The sequence below is a fragment of the Pteropus vampyrus genome, unplaced genomic scaffold (assembly GCF_000151845.1).
Source record: "Pteropus vampyrus isolate Shadow unplaced genomic scaffold, Pvam_2.0 Scaffold1000004321, whole genome shotgun sequence".
NCBI lineage: Eukaryota > Metazoa > Chordata > Mammalia > Chiroptera > Pteropodidae > Pteropus > Pteropus vampyrus.
The window spans coordinates 15,114-31,586 of record NW_011918723.1 but is presented as its reverse complement, the minus strand read 5'-3'; the positions used below and the strand labels follow the sequence as shown (position 1 = coordinate 31,586).

General features: G+C 42.7%; 1 protein-coding gene and 1 pseudogene across 1 annotated transcript; one reads left to right on the top strand and one right to left on the bottom strand.

The window, feature by feature from the left end:
- Positions 1–1,145: 1,145 nt before the first annotated feature.
- Positions 1,146–1,264, top strand: LOC111735629 (annotated as a pseudogene).
- Positions 1,265–4,061: 2,797 nt separating this feature from the next.
- Positions 4,062–9,783, bottom strand: LOC111735628 (NXPE family member 3-like). The gene is made up of 3 exons (XM_023527126.1): positions 9,715–9,783; positions 4,829–5,583; positions 4,062–4,143 (listed from the first exon to the last, which is right to left on the bottom strand). The coding sequence occupies exons 1-3, from the start codon at positions 9,781–9,783 to the stop codon at positions 4,062–4,064; spliced, it is 906 nt and encodes a 301-aa protein (XP_023382894.1).
- Positions 9,784–16,473: the final 6,690 nt, after the last annotated feature.

Genomic DNA, 16,473 nt, shown 5'->3' with positions numbered 1-16,473 from the left:
TAGAACAAATAACCCTAAAATTTATATGGAACCATAAAAGACCCTCAATAGCCACGCAATCTTGAGAAAAAAGAACAAAGTTGGAGGTAGCATGCAACCTAATATTAAACTATACTACAAGGCTGCAGTAATCAAAACAGCATGATACTGACATAAAAAAAGATACACTGATCAATGGAACAGAATAGAGCCCAGAAATAAATCCACACCTATATACTCACTTAATATATGACAAAGGAGGCAAGAATATATACAATGGGGTAAACATAGTCTCTTCAATAAATGGTATTGGGAAAATTAGACAGATACAAGCGAAGAAAAGAAACTGGACCACCTTCTTACACTGTATACAAGACTCAAAGTCTTAAGACTCAAAGACTTAAATGTAAGACACGAAACCATAAAACTTCTAGAAGAAAATAGAGGCAGTAAACTCTCTGATATTGCTAACAGTAATTTCTTTTCAGATATATCTACTCAGGCAAGGCAAACAAAAGAAAAAATAAACAAATGGACTACATCAAACTAAAAAGGTTTTGTACAGCAAAGGAAACCATCAATAAAACAAAAAGACAACCGATTGGGAGAAGGTATTCGTTAATGATACATCTGATAAGAGGTTAATATCCAAAATATATAAAGAACTCGTGCAACTCAGCAACAAAAAAACAATCCAATTAAAAAATGGGTAGAAGACCTGAACAGATACTTCTTCAAAGAGGAAATACAGATGGCCAATAGATATATGAAAAGATACTCAAGGTCACTAATCATCAGTGAAATGCAAATTAAAACCACAATGTGAGACCACCTGTTAGAATGGCTATCATCAATAAATCAAAGAACAACAAGTGTTGGCAAGGGTGTGGAGAAAAGGGAACCCTCATATATTGGTGGTAGGATTGCAAATTGGTGCTGCCACTATGGAAAACAGTCTGGAGGTGTCTCAAAAAATTAAAAATGGATATATATGCCTTTTGACCCAGCAATTGTACCTCTGGGAATTTATCCAAAGAAAGCCAAAACAATAATTCGTAAAGATCTATGCACCCCTATGTTCATGGCAGCACAATTTACAATAGCTAAGATATGAAAGCAACCTAAATGCCCATCAACAGATGAGTAGATAAAAAAGTTATGGTTCAGTCTATGGCCATGCCACCCTGAACAAGCCCGATCCCATCTGATCTCGAAAGCTAAGCAGGGTCGGGCCTGGTTAGAATTTCGATGGGAGACCACCTAGGAAGACCAGGTGCTGTAGGCGTAAAAAAAATAAAAAATAAGGGATTGTAAGCTGACGAGGTCCTTGCAATCTGTGAGGTCAACCAAGGGTTGCCTCGCCTAAAAAAAAAAAAAGTTATGGTTCATATATACAATGGAATATTACTCAGCCATTAAAAAAAAATGAAATCCTATCATTTGCAGCGACATAGATGGACCTAGAGGTTATTATGCTGAATGAAATAAGTAAGAGAGAAAGATTTCACCATATGATTTCACTTATATGTGGAATCTAAGGAACAAAAAGAGCAAACTAATCACAAACAGACTCACAAATATAGAGGACATTCTAGTGATAGAGTGGAGGGGGTCAGGGTGCTGGGAGAAAGGGTTAAAGGGTTAAAGAAGTACAAATTAGTAGTTGATGGTCACAGGGTTGGGGAGCATGGCATAGGGAATGCAGTTAGCATTAATGAAATGGCTAGGTGGAGAGCCAGAGGAGAGAAAGAGCAACTAAGGGAAATCACTTTATAAACTATATAAATGTCTAACCAACATAATGTATACTTGAAACTAATAAAATAAAATTAAATAAAATAAAGTAAAATAAAATAATATAAAATAAAATAAGATAATCTATGTATGAATATTCATGGAAGTTTTAGTCATAATAGTCAAAAACAATGTCCTTCATGGTGAATGATTAAACACACTTATAAGATGGAATACCGGCAGCAATAAAAAGGAATGGATTATTGATACATGCTATAACTATTTTCCATTGTAAGTACTGATTCTGTATCAATTATATGTGCTAAAAATATCATCTTCCAGTCTATATCGTGACTTAAACTATGTTTATGGAACTTTTTGCCATGGAGAAGTTTTTGATTTATATATATCACACAATTTGTGAATTTTTTTTTATGATTTGCGCCTTTTGTAATGTCTAAAACACTATTTTCCTGACTCAAAATCATAAAGATATTTTCTGCTATTATCTTTTCTAAGTTTTAAGGTTGCTTTTTCACATTTAGGTTTTTGATCTTTATGTATATGTGTGTATGTGAGGTTCAGATCTAATTATATTTTCTGTTTATTTACTATTCTTTGCATTCTCCATTGTTTTGAATGCCTATTATGTTTAGATAAAGTTAATTGTCTTCATGGATCTAGTCTCTTCTATGGTGCCTAAAAATGCCACATGTCATGTCAAGAAACTTGCCTAAAACTATTTCACACATCAAATTTGGAATATAGAGGAAAAAAGATATACCATAACAATACTAAGCAAATGAAAGCTGTTATACAAATATTCATAGTGTAAAAATTAGGCCTTAAGATAAAAAGCAAGACAGTAACATAAGTAATTTACCATTAACATGAAGTAATCACAAAGTTCAATGTACTTAACAACAGAGCCTTGAAATGTATAAAATGAAAACTGCATGAATTATAAAGAAAAACAGTCAAATCTACAGACACGGTATAATACATTTATGTCTGAAACTAATAGATTAAACAAACAAAAACTTAGTGAAGATATATATATTTGGAATAAAAATAAACTTAATAAACTAAATCAAATAGGTTCAGGATTTCATTCTGAAATAGAGAATACAAACCATTTTCAAGGATATTAGAATACAAACAAAAAATTAGTTATTTGTTGAGTCACAAATAAATTCTCAACAAATTTCAAAGACTCAATATCAGAAACTATATTTCTGGTCGTAATACAAATAAATTAAGAAAAACACAAAAATAGCCACTTCCCTACTCCATAGTCAGAAACTAAAAAAAAAAAATTCTTAATAATTCATGAGTTAAAGAGGAAATAACTGTAGAAATTATAAAACATGTACAACTGAATAAAATGAAGCTCCCATATGTAAAAGTTTGGTGAATACAACTAAAGCTGTACTCAGAGAGAAATTTACAGCCTTAACTATACATTTTTATCTCATATAAAGAAGACTGAGAGATTAATTGTTCTGAATCATGAACTTAGAAAAAGGAAATAAATCATAAACGAAATAGAAGGAACAAATATTAAAGACACCAACAGATGTGGCAGCCTGACACTGCCTGACCATTTTCCTGCTCGAAAGCGTTAATCCCTGACTGCACCCCACCTCCCTTCCCAGGACTCTCAGGCTGATGCAGCAATCCAAAAACCTGCTTAAAGGATTAAGCCGGTTTCCTTAGTCTGGCAGCCAATCAATGTTTTCCTTTTGTTCTACTTCTTTATATGGAATATCTATAGCTGTGTAGCAATGCAGAAGTACAAGATTGTGTAAAACTGCCGCCATGTTACAATCGGGCCTCAGCCTTTGGATAAGAATCCCCTGAGCTGGTGCCAGCATCAATAAACGCTGCTTCCTGCTTATAGCTTCAGGGTCCCGTGTCTCCGTTAGAGAATCCCACAACATAGAAACAAATAAAATGGAATCGAGACTTCGTTTTCCCGGTAATATGGTAGACCCAAGTGTTCACACAAACCCTTACATTGAAAACTACTGAGAATTCTGGACAAAAAAAAAATTTTTAATACTTTAAAAAATAGATTTTTAAATAATTGAAGAACTAACAAAATAGAGAATTTTCAGATGAATATCCAAGTGCTGGCAGGAATTTAGACAAATAAATGAAGCACTCAAGCCACTTTTGCCCTGGACTCATTCGTTCAGCCTTGAATATCTCATCTCTTATCTTTCCTAGAGAATTCCTAAACTTCAGATCAATTGTAACCTTCCCTAAATAAATAACCTTAATGTAGGGAGGAGGCAAGAGAATTGAAAATGTTAAGCAAGCTACATTCAGAGACTGCAACATGCTGATCATCCCTGCCTCCGGGCCAGGAGGACACCTTCAGAACAAAGGAAGATTTCTGCTAGAATTGCTAACAGCCCATCCCCACACCTGAGAAGGGGAAACAGGAACCAAGAGTCATTCCCTATGGCTAAAACCATGGGAAACCTATGGATTAAAGGCTGGGAACTGCAAGCAGGCCTTTCACTCTACTTTTCTTATCTCTTCACACTGTATACTCTTCCCCTTCCCCTTCATCGCTGTATGTCCATAACAAAGAAGATGGGTTAACAAATAACAAAGTCTTTTAAACTATAACTCACAGGTTCTAAAGAATGATATATAAACTGAATTCCCCTAACACTCGAGGTCCCTCTCAGGGCCTTTACTCTGTCTCTCACTGTCCCTCTCACTCTCTGCCTTTGAGAGGAGACCACACTCCATCTGGGGAGTGTTACTTCTCTTCTAATAAACTCTCCTTTTAACTTTAACTTTGGTGTGTTGAATTCTTTCCACATTCTCCCATCAAAGGACCCTCTTCTCTTGGTACAGGGCTTGATCTCCCCACCACTCAGGAAGATTTGCCCTGTCCTCTGCATCAACCTGACCAGTTTCTTGTGGTATATGTCTGTTTAGAAATGTCTATCATATTATAATAGGTACTCAATAAACACAGATTGAATGAGTATAAATAAATGAGTGGTATAAACTGGGAAGAGCCATTGGGTCACAGAAACAATATTTAGAAATGTGACGTAGAGTTGGGACAGGCATCCCAGATTCTGTGTTTTCTTACCATGCCAGCAGGGCCTCATCATGTAGTGTAGTCACATTCAAGTAATGCCCACTCGAATGCCCAACTAAAGAGTTGCAGGGCAGGGTAGGGGGTTGAGCACAGAACCAGAGCTCACCCGAATCCACATCTCTGTACTGGCAGATAGGCCCTGTTGCTCCAGTTGCCTGGGGGTCAACATTGCAAATCACAGTCTCTTCAGTTCCTGTAGTTCCCCGGAAATACCCTCTGAAATCAACTGTGGCCCTTTTCTCTCTCCAGATTCTTCGCAGAACCCCAATTGCCTCACTGGAGTGGATCAGCCGCACTTTCACCTGGGCCTGCCCAGCCCAGAGCAGGGGGAAGAACAGCAGGTATGTGCCATTCTCCAGATCCTGGACATCCCCAGGAACCCCTGCCTTCAAGTCAGGACTCAACAGCTGTGCCCGAAACAGATCCCCGCCGTGGGTCTTGGGCTTGCCCCGATGGTCTCTGGCCACAAGGATGGCCTCCAGGTAGCCTCCTAGGGCATAAGTGGCCTGGGCAGGACCCCTCAGGTGGTAGGTAGAGGTCTGGGGGCTGGTGGAAGACAAAAGGTTCCCCCCATCTCCTGGGGTTGGAGGCCAGAACAGAAGATGGGTCAGGTTGGCAAGCTCCTGAGGGAGAGAGTACAAGAGGGAGGGAGATTCTGTGGACACGGAGGCAGATTTAGATGCAGGGCGGGGTGCTGGTGGCCGAAAGATGGTGCTGTCAGGCCAGGACATCTTGAAATAGAGGATCTGTGGGTAGAGAAAGGAGAATCCATCAGTGGTTTGTGTTTCCCTCCCTTTCTTCTGGGAAGGAGATTTCCACTCCCCGAAACTAGTCCCCTCTGCCTGGAGTCCTGTTCTGCTTGCACCAAGCTGTCTGTCACTCAGCTTAGTGTCCGAGTCATTACCACATTTATTTGAAAGGAGCATCTCATGTGAAGGTAAATTTACATCTCTGGATTTCAACTGTCTCCTATCTCAGCCTTATTCCCTCCACTACTCCGCAACATATACAGAGATACGTTCAGGCCTGCATTTGACTGTCACGTCTCTAGCTTTCACGTCTTATCCTTCACAAGTCTTGCTTCCCTCCCAGAACCTGGCATTCTGATTAAGTGTCCCCTTTTTTCTTCCTAGTCCCTCTCTCCACCACTCCACTCCACCATCTCCATCCTAGATATCCAACAGAGAGCAAATCCATTCTCAATGCTGCTGAGGGTTATAGAAGAGGGAGATTAGACCATCCCTTAGGGAACTCCCTCTCTAATTGGGCTTTGTGAACAAAAGAAGCTATTCAACCAAATAAACCATAGGAAAAGTGAGAGGCTGTAGAAAGGCGCAAACACAGATGTGTGTTGGAAAAAGGACTGAGATAGAGCAGATTTTTTTCTAGGAAGAAATGGCGTTTGCTATGTCAAAGAGTCTCCTCCAGGGGCCCAGAGTTCTCTGGTATATTCGGAGAAACACAAAGTCACAAATACAGACCAGAAAAGTGTAATGAGCAGTATAGGAAGAGCAGTAGAGAGAGGTCATATTTTGTGCAATAGAAGGTGGTAGTGGACGGTGAGAGGGAGCCAATGTGCCTGGCCTATCAGATACTCATCTACACCCACCAATAGTCCCATCTACTGTCATTCAGAAAAGAAGCAACCCACTGACACATCTCAAATTCCATGGCAGCACCTGGATCGCTGGAGGAGAAAACACAGGATTGGCCCATCACTGGGCTGGAGAAGAGCAGGGATCAACATCATAGAGTCTGGGAAGAGCAGGGATCAACATCATAGAGTCTGGGCTCAGATCCAGTACTATGTGGTTCCTTGGGATGCTTGGCTCACACAGGCCTCTTCCTGATGGGACCTGTTCACAGGCCCTCATCCTAGGCTAGGACAATGTTGGCGGGGTGTAGGGCACAAACTGATAGATCACAAATTGGAATGGTTTCCTGTCCATCCTAGCAAAGGGCAAATACGTGCAGATGAACATGTCCCATTTCCCAGAAGCAGAGACTGTTTTTGCCTCCTGTCACTTGCAGCTTTGCCACCATACAAAGGGTCCTAAAGATTTGAACTGAACAGTAAGAGCAGCCAAGAGATCAGGTTACAGCAAATTTGAACAAATTTGAGAGAGAAAGACCAAAAATATCTGTTAAACTTGCAAAGAATCATTAGGTGTGGGAGGTTACATGGATGTTTGTTTTATTATTCCTGATAAATCCTATACATTTTATATATATTCTCTGGTATGTGCAAAATATTTCATAATAAAAACAAATTTTTAAAAAATTCTATGCTTAATTTCTCTTTAACCAGAGAGTAACTATAAAAAGAAAAATATGATCTGTCTAGATACAAATAAAAAGAGAAAACGTCTTTAAGGTAGCAGAGTAAAAAGTCCAGGATCCTCTTTTCCCCCATGAATACTCAGATTCAGCAACAATTCTCAGACCAACCTCCTTTGTGAGAAATACAAAAACTAATTAAAAAGCTCCTACACTCTAGGCAAATGTGAAACCAGACTTACCAAAGTTGGTGGGGAGATTCAGGACACCCTCTTGCCAAAATCTCTACCCCTGGTACACTGCCATATGATCAGAAAGAGAATCCCTAGCTCTCAGCTTCTACCAGGGAAAGGACAGAGCTGGTCCAATGGTCCATTGCCCCAACTTTTCCTTAAGGCTTCTCAGAGGACTGTCTTCAGTCTTTCCAGTTTGGGAATGCTGATGAGACCAGCACAATCTAGCTGCTTGCGGGAGAACACTAGTAGTTACTACAGCTCCTCCCTCTGGCTCAGCACAGCTCCTTACGCTGGTTAAAAGAAGCCAGACACAGACAAATATTGCATGATCCGCTTTATATGAAGTTAAGGAAATTGTCAAATTTAGAGTCGAGGAGTGGAATAGTGTTTGCCAGGGTCTAGCGAGAGGGGGAAATAAAGTTTCAGTTAAGCAAGATGAATAAGTTCTACAGATCTGCTGTAAAGCATTGTACCTATAATACTGTATTACATACATTAAAAATCGTTAAGCAGCTAGATCTCATGTTAAGTGTTCTTATCACAAAAAAATATAATTTTAAAATAACAAAATAATTTCTTTTAATCAAAGACCCATTAGAGTGAAAAGCAGGCATGACACAGAGCTGGAGAAGATATCTGCAACATGCACAACAAATGAATGAGCTTGTATCCAAAAATAAAAAGAATCCCTACAAATTAATAAGACAATCCAATTAAAAATGAATAGAAGATACTGTAATAGCAGTTCACAATAGAAGAAATTCAAATGACCAGTAATTATATGAAGAGGTGCCCAGCTGAATTAGTAAGAAAAGGAATGCAGATTAAAACCACAATGAAATGCCTTTCTGTATTCAAAGAAAGGATATGACTTATGAACAATACCAGTGCTACTGAGGATCTAAAGCAACTGAATCTCTCATGTAGTGCAGGTGAGAGAATAAACTAGGAAAACCAGTTTGGAAAACTGTTTGGCAATATGTACTAAAATTTAACGAATGCATACTCTAGGACCAAGTGATTTAGCTTGTTGGCATATCCCCAACAGGAAGGCATGCATATGTGCACCAGGCAATATTTAAAATAACCAAAATAAAAGCAACCCAAGTGAAAAAAAATGTCCATCAACAGTAGAATGGATAAATAAATTGTCATATATTCATACACTGGAGTACTAGAATTGAAATGAAAAATTAACTAATAATAGCCTTATGCTACAACATGGATGAATTTCACAAAAATATTGAATTAAAGAAAACACATAAATGAGTACATAGTGTATGATTACATTTCTATAAAATGCAAAGTCAGGCAAAAATAAACTCTAATGTTTGTAGTTGGAAAGAAGAGGAGGTGGTAGTGACAGAGGGAGGCAAAAGAGGAAGCTTCTGGAGGGTACTGGTAATTTTTATTTCTTAACTTGAGTGATGATTACACAGGTATGTTATCTTTAATTTAATTGAGCACTATGATTTATGTATGTTTTATGTATGTTATGATTCAACTTTTTTAAAAGGTGGAAAGTATTGGCCGCTGCACCAAGATGTCTCACTCCCTTCACAGAGAAAGGATACTCTGGAAATGAAATCAGCACTTTTTTTAGAGCTGATTATTAAGGAATTAAAGAATTAAGGTTTCCTTGTCAACTCCTTCACTGTTAGAATAAAGACCAGTTTGACAACCTATCTCGCCAGATCAAGCACTTTTTAACAGAAACCAGAAATCCATATTTTCATGTGAAATCTCCTACTGTTTAAATATTTTAAACCTGAATTTAAACAGGCCAAACAAAATGCATCTATAGCTACATTAAGCCCAGAACTCCAGTTGTGACCAATGGACAAAAAGGGAAACGCTTTCTTCTGGAGGTATTCTTAGTTTCTTGCCATACCTAAGTTCCTAAAAGGCACAAAGGTCACTCCAGCCAATTGCCCGCTCTATCCAGACAAGGATTTTTCTTCCTGAAGCGTCCCCCCTGCCTCTTTTCTCTGTACTAAAAAGCAGGACTGAACATCAAGGACTTCTATCTCTTTCTCTTACACTGCTCAGAAAGTGTGAGAGAGCTAAGAACAATGTGAATTGCTTTTTTTTTTTTCTCTCCACATTTCCCTGGAACAATCTCTTCTGGGTTTGTGTTTCTAATTCCTTAATAGAACCCAGCTCCCAACTTCTCGCCCTCCTAAGGATGACATCCCACCTTGCAATTTCTGCCACTGGAGTTACACGCGGCACTGGGAAGGAGAATGAGAGCTCCCTCAGTTCCCTCTCTCAGGTTAAGGCAGTAATAAATCCAAACTTGAGGTTGTACAGGAAAGAACAAATGAGCCAGCGATGAGAGGGAGCAGAGGCAAGGGCAGTACTCACCCACACCAGAATGACCAACCCCACAGTCAGCATCTTGTCCCCCTTGCATCGCCCTGTGAATGCAACCATGGCAGCCTAGCCTCCTCAGTAAAATATCTGGTATGAACCTGGGATCTAGGCAGAGCACAAAACAATGAAAGTTTAATGGGTAATCCCAATCATAGAGTGAGTTAACACTGGTAACTTTGCAAAGGTAGTACACCTTCTGCCTGATATTGTAAACTATTGCATGCTTTCTGGACTTTGAACCTATTGCAGCTTCCTGTAAGCAGGCAGATCTATTCTGGAATGCCAATTCATTATAGTACTTTTACTGATGTATTCTGACTCTTTCATGGGCAGACTTTGGCATGAGGGAAAGTTACCAGAACTAGCTCACTCTAATATTTGGAGGACCTATTCATCCTTCTCGTGACCCAATCAAAGTCATGACAGAAACATGGAACAAACAGCAAGCAAAGTCACTGGGGATCTAGATGATCAGAAGCACTACAACTGGGGAGAGAAATAATCACCCTGCTGTCCCGACCTGCAGGACCTAGTTATTGCGTAGAACCCGAGGAGGACCGTACCTTGAAGAAAACATGGGCGGGAGAAAAGAATGGAGGCAAGACAGTGTTCTGATCAAGCCTCCAAATTTTATTTTCGAGCGGTTATATTTATACACTCAAGTGGAGAGGGCAGGGGCGGGACTGATCAGGGAAGAGAGTATTTGTTACAAGCTCATTGGCGTCCACCAGATGAGGTGACTTCTACTTGGCTAGTCAGAAACAGGTGGGCTGTGCCAGCAGTTGCAGGCTCCCGCTCTACAGGTGGCGGAATGGGGAACGAGGACACGGGAAATGACGGGTGCTTCACAGTGCCGTGGCTATCCAAAGGTTACAGCTAGCAGAGTTTGTTCTTGACAACAGGATGTGGTTATTATCTTCGGGTGCAGGCTTAAGGCTCCCGACATCTCCTCCCTTTCTTTTTTAGAAAGGTGGGTTTTGACCGAGAGAGGGAACAGAGGCCCGACTCCTCCCGTGAGCTTTTAATGAGCCCACCAGCTATGGCTCTTGGTATCTTTTGGGGAGGAGAGGCAGAGCCGGTTTGTGTAATATTAATATGATACCAACCTCTATGCAAGTCAGGCATGCTCTCAGGAAGGACTAGAGAAGGCACAGAAGGGCCCTTCCTTGCGGTGCTTTGCCCGTCACTCTGCTCGGTGCCCATACCTCGAGACCCTCCTCCAAGGGTGAGGTAGGCATGTCTCTAGTTTCATGCCGCCCCATGTGTGGGGGGGAGCTAGGCCTTAAAGAAGTCGATGCAGGCGCAGGGGTGTATTAGAGGGGTTAAGATGTCTAGGGTGCCGGGGATCTTGTTCCACATCGTCATCATCCTGAGTTGTCAAATGGTGGTAGTGGACGGTAACAGCTGGTTTAGTTAGTTGATTAACCTGTGCTTTAATAAAAGCAGTTAGTTTTTGCACTGCCCAGGGGCCAATCGACAGTAAAAGGAGGAACCCTGTTAGAGGTCCGAGAATAGTAGGAAGTAGGGTGGACAGCCAGGGGGTTTTTGAGGCCCAACTTTTATACCAGGCTTCGTCCTCTTCTCTTTGTTTTTGCCGGGTCTCCAGATTTTTCTTTATTTTTTCAATACTGTTTTGGACTAACCCAGTTTTATCTTTGTAAAAACAACATTCTTCTTTAAGGGCAGCGCACAGACCGCCTTCTTTAAGAAATAGAAGTTCAAGACCACGGCAATTTTGAAGAACTACCTCAGAAAGTGAAACAACAGATTCTTTAAGGTTATCAAGGCCTTCTTGCAGATTTTGAATGTCTTTATCTATGGCCAAGCTAAGGGTATGGAATTGTTGATTTGTAGTAATTATAGAGGCAATGCCGGTCCCGGCTCCGGTGGCCCCCAACCCCAAGAGGACTGCCAGAGTGATGGCAGTTACAGGTTCCCTTTTGACACGCGAGGCGCTATGATAAAAGGGAATCAAATCTTCAGGTGGATGTATTGAGACCTTAGGCATTAGCACAACTAGGACACAATATTCATGATTTTCTACCAATAACTGGGGGACAATAGAAGGGGTTATTCCAAAAGAGCAAGCAAAATACATTCCTTGGGGAGCAACAAGGAAATGGTGTTGTGTTAGAGGCGTATGGGAGGTATTGCAAATAGGCAATAATTCAGGGGGAAGAAGCAATGAGGTACTATGAATGCAGAGGCCAATTCCTGACAATTGGGCCAATGTAAGCCCGGGAGAGGACTCAGAAAAAGGAGAGTCCACCCAGCGTGTCTGCCGTGAATCATTGGTATAGGTCATGTCTGGCGAGACAGTTGCAATGCCTTCATAAAAAGGGGGAACAGGGGAAAAACACATCCAGCAATCCTCATAGGTCGAGGTGTTAAGGGATTGTGCAGTGGCATTAGCTAGGGCCTTCAAGGCCTCACCTGTGGAAGGCCTAACGGGGGGCAAACGGGCTTGATAGGCAGTGCTTTGGGGAGGGAGAGGAGTATTCTCTTGGAGGGGTGTTTGGGGGCTTTGTGGCCGAGACAGGGCTTTATTTGGGCCCAAAACAATTTTTGGTTCAGTATTAGGTGTGGAGCGAATTAGCTTCACCTTGAATGTGAACCCTGGATCCATTCCAATTGCATCAAGTCTCAGGCCCCATTCATGTCCCCTTGTCCATCCCACGAGGGGCGCTCTTTTCCCTTCATCAGTAAAGGAAATGAGGAGGGGAGTACACCACTTTTGTCCACAATCGTTCTCATCAGCCTGGGAATTATTCCAGCCCTTTTTGACTATTATATAATCCCAAGTAGAGACAGGGTGCCAGTAGGCATCACCCGTGGTTTCACACCCCCAGGAGGCACAATAGAAAGAATCTCTAAATCCGCATTGGTGATTAAGGGTCCGGCTTCTGTGCCCACCTGGGCAAACATAGAAATCAGGCTCTCTGAGGGTGGATCTCCCTCGGGCCGATCCACACCCGCCCCGCCAGCGACCAGCTTGGCTACCCTCGGGGAGTTTGGAGACGGGGAGGAGAATGTCCGGAAGTCCCCAGGCTGGTGATGCTCCTTTAAAGCCGCTTTACAGGCAGCATTAGCATTTTCATAAGCAAGCTGTTTTACAAGTTTCCCTTCCCAGTCTTCTGGCCCTAGGACGCGCTCCGTAGTTTCCTGTAAACGTGCAACGAACTGGGAGAAAGGCTCATGGGGCCCCTGAACTATTTTGCTCAAGGGCGTGGTGACCGAACCTTTTGGAGGAATGGCTCTCCAGGCCCCGATGGCAGCGGCCGCTGTTTGACTAAGGATCCCAGCGGACAAACTGCGTTGTTTACGCTCAGAGGCAAAGTCTCCCCTCCCACATATCTTATCAGCAGTCCAGGTGGCCATGGGAGACCGGGGATTTTTCTGGTTGCGCATTGCCTGAGTTTCCCCCCTGTCAAAAAATTCTGCTTTCCAAGTTAAAAACTCTCCCCTACTCAGCACAGATTGGGCCAGTCTTGTCCATTCTCCTGGCAACAGAAAGCCATCGCCAGGCAAACTTTCAAGTATGGACAAGGTAAAGGGAGCTGTGAGGCCATAGCTCTTTATAGCACTGTGTAAATCTTTGACAGTTTTAAATTTTATCCGTTTTACAGTAGGCAAAAGGTTCTGATAGTCTCCCTCATTTTCAGAATCGTTATGTGGGTCTTTCCCTTCTTCCTCAGATTGTGCCACATCGTCATAAGCTGGGTCATCAGGTGTGCTGGCTCTAGGGGCCTCTTGGGCGTCAGTAGACGCCTCCTGAGTTGTATCCGGGTCCTGTGAGGGTTTGGTACCGGATCAAGTCATGATGAGGAAAACAAAGGGTTTGGCCCGGGGTCCCTTAGGGGGCTTAGATTGAGGCCCCGAAAAAATAGAATTTTGTAGAGCGGAGACTTCTAATTGTAAATTAGCCAATTCACTCTGTAAAGTAAAGACCTTTTGAGGCTTTGAATTTGTTGTTGCAGTTGTTTCTTTGTCTCCAAAAAGGGGTCAAGAACCGCTTGAGGGATATGGAGGGGGTTGTAAGGAGGGGGGCGTGTGGCAGGCCTCCCTGCACCAAAAAAGGTATGAGATGAAGGCCAAACAGGCTCATGATATTTGGCGGCCTCGTCTCCAGAACAGTTGCATCTCCGGGATCAAGGGGTTCAGGGCCGGGTTTTGGTATTATGGGGTATATTTGGGGAAGAGGGTCTCCGAACGGAGGCGAGGGCTCTACGTCCACGACTACAGAAGGACAGGGGGAAGAGGTAGCTCCACCTTTAACGGATGGGGGGCGAGAGAGCTGTTTGAGCGTTTCAGTGGCTACCGATAGCAGCTGTCTCTTATTACTATCAGTTTCGGCCCCTTCAATGATGTCTCGAATGAGTCCCCAATAACTGAGACAACTAACGGGGACAGCATTTGGTCCCTCTTTTTCCAGTAATCTATTTAAATCTTTTCCTACTTTTTGCCAACTCAAGGGATGAATATCTGGGCCGCTAAGAATGAACCACGGACATTTTTCATCAACAAAACAGAAAAAACTAACCAAATCCTTTTTCTTAACCCTTACTCCTCTCTCCCTTAGAGACCGTTTGATCTCCTTGACAAAAGACTCCTCTCTGGAGATAGATTGGCCCATGTTAAAAATGGGACAGCAATGACTTACCCGCCGTTCTGACGTCTGGGGGTCGCAGCCGCCGGGAAGGCAGTCCTAGGTGCGTGCACGCCTTTCACGAATTACGCTGTCCGGTAAAGGTCCGTGCCTCGAGCCCCACGTTGGGCGCCACTTGTCCCCACCTGCAGGACCTAGTTATTGCGTAGAACCCGAGGAGGACCGTACCTTGAAGAAAACATGGACGGGAGAAAAGAATGGAGGCAAGACAGTGTTCTGATCAAGCCTCCAAATTTTATTTTCGAGCGGTTATATTTATACACTCAAGTGGAGAGGGCAGGGGCGGGACTGATCAGGGAAGAGAGTATTTGTTACAAGCTCATTGGCGTCCACCAGATGAGGTGACTTCTACTTGGCTAGTCAGAAACAGGTGGGCTGTGCCAGCAGTTGCAGGCTCCCGCTCTACAGGTGGCGGAATGGGGAACGAGGACACGGGAAATGACGGGTGCTTCACAGTGCCGTGGCTATCCAAAGGTTACAGCTAGCAGAGTTTGTTCTTGACAACAGGATGTGGTTATTATCTTCGGGTGCAGGCTTAAGGCTCCCGACCCCCTGCAACAGTAGAAGGTAGGAGGGGGTGAAGACACGAGGTTGCCTGGTCCTTAGCGGCTGAGTGGGACAGAGGCTATGGCAGTGGCAGCTGGCAGCTGCAGATGCCTCTTACAGGGGCCGTGTCCGCAAGCAGACTTTCGTGGTGATGGACCTGCTCACTCTACCAATGCCTGGTAGTCTATGGGGGACACCAGAGACTTACTGGGGGACAATGAATTGTCAGAGCGAGGGCTGGAGGCAAGGTTTCTCTGAGGCAGAGGTGCCGGCAGTATCCATTATTCCTTTGTTGAGCCCTCTCCCATCTCCAATGAGCAGATGCACTGCCGCCATAGCTGAGAAATCTTCAAACTGGATAACAGAGGTCCCTCCACCCAGAGAATTCCCTGAAACTCCACCTCCCCCAACTCGCAGCTCCACCCAAGCCACATACAGGTGTGTCCTCGCTTAGTCAGGTGCCCCTTGCTGAGCAGTGTCTAGATTCACATTGGTGGCAGCTGGCCTCGGCTTCTGGTGTGGCCTCTTGAGACAACTACAAGCACAGCATCTGTGGATTGCTTGCTGAATCTTAACAGGTGGCCCCAGAGAGACACAGGCTGGGGCTAAAATTGGCCTACAACTGAACCCCTCTCGAGACTGTGCTGCTGGACACCTACTACACAAAGCCATGACCATAAGACTGGGAGACTTAGGAGCTTTGCTTAGGACATAGAAACAGATGCAGAAAAGCAGCCAAAATGGGAAGACAAAGAAACAAACCATATGAGAGAACAGAACAGAGATCCAGGAATAATGGAGTCAAGCAATCTAACAGATGCAGAGCTCAAAACACTGGTTATAAAGATGCTGAATGAACTTAGGGGAAGAGTAGATGGACTCAGTGAGAACTTTAACAGAGATAAAAAAAACAAAACAAAACATAAAAATGGAAATGGAAATGATAAAAGGAACCAGTCAGAAATGAAGAACGCATTATCTGAGATGAAGAGTATATTAGAGGGAATGAACAGAGTGGATGAAGAAGAGGATCAAGCCACCAATATAGAGGATGGGGAAGCCAAGGTCACCCAATCAGAATGGCAAGCAAAAAGTAGCCAAGAATATAATAATAATTTAAGGAGTATGGGATAAAATTAAGTGTAAAAACATCTGTGTAATAGGGGTACCTTAAGGAGGAGAGGAAGAACAAGAAGTGGAAAAGCTATTTGAAGAAATAATGATAAAAAACTTTCCTAACTTGGTAAAGGAAATAGATATTCAACTCCAGGAAGCTCAGAGAGTCCAAAAAAAAGATGAACCCAAAGAGGCCCACACCAAGACACATCATAATTAAAGTGTCAAAGGTTAAATACAAAGAGAGAATCTTAAAAGCAGCAAGAGAAAAGCAGTAGTTATCTACAAAAGAATACACATAAGACTGGCAGCTGATTTCCCAAAAGAAACTTTGCAGAACAGAAGGGTTTGGTACAAAATATTCAACATGTTGAAAACCCAGGACCTACAACCAAGAATACTTTACCCAGGAAAGCTATCAT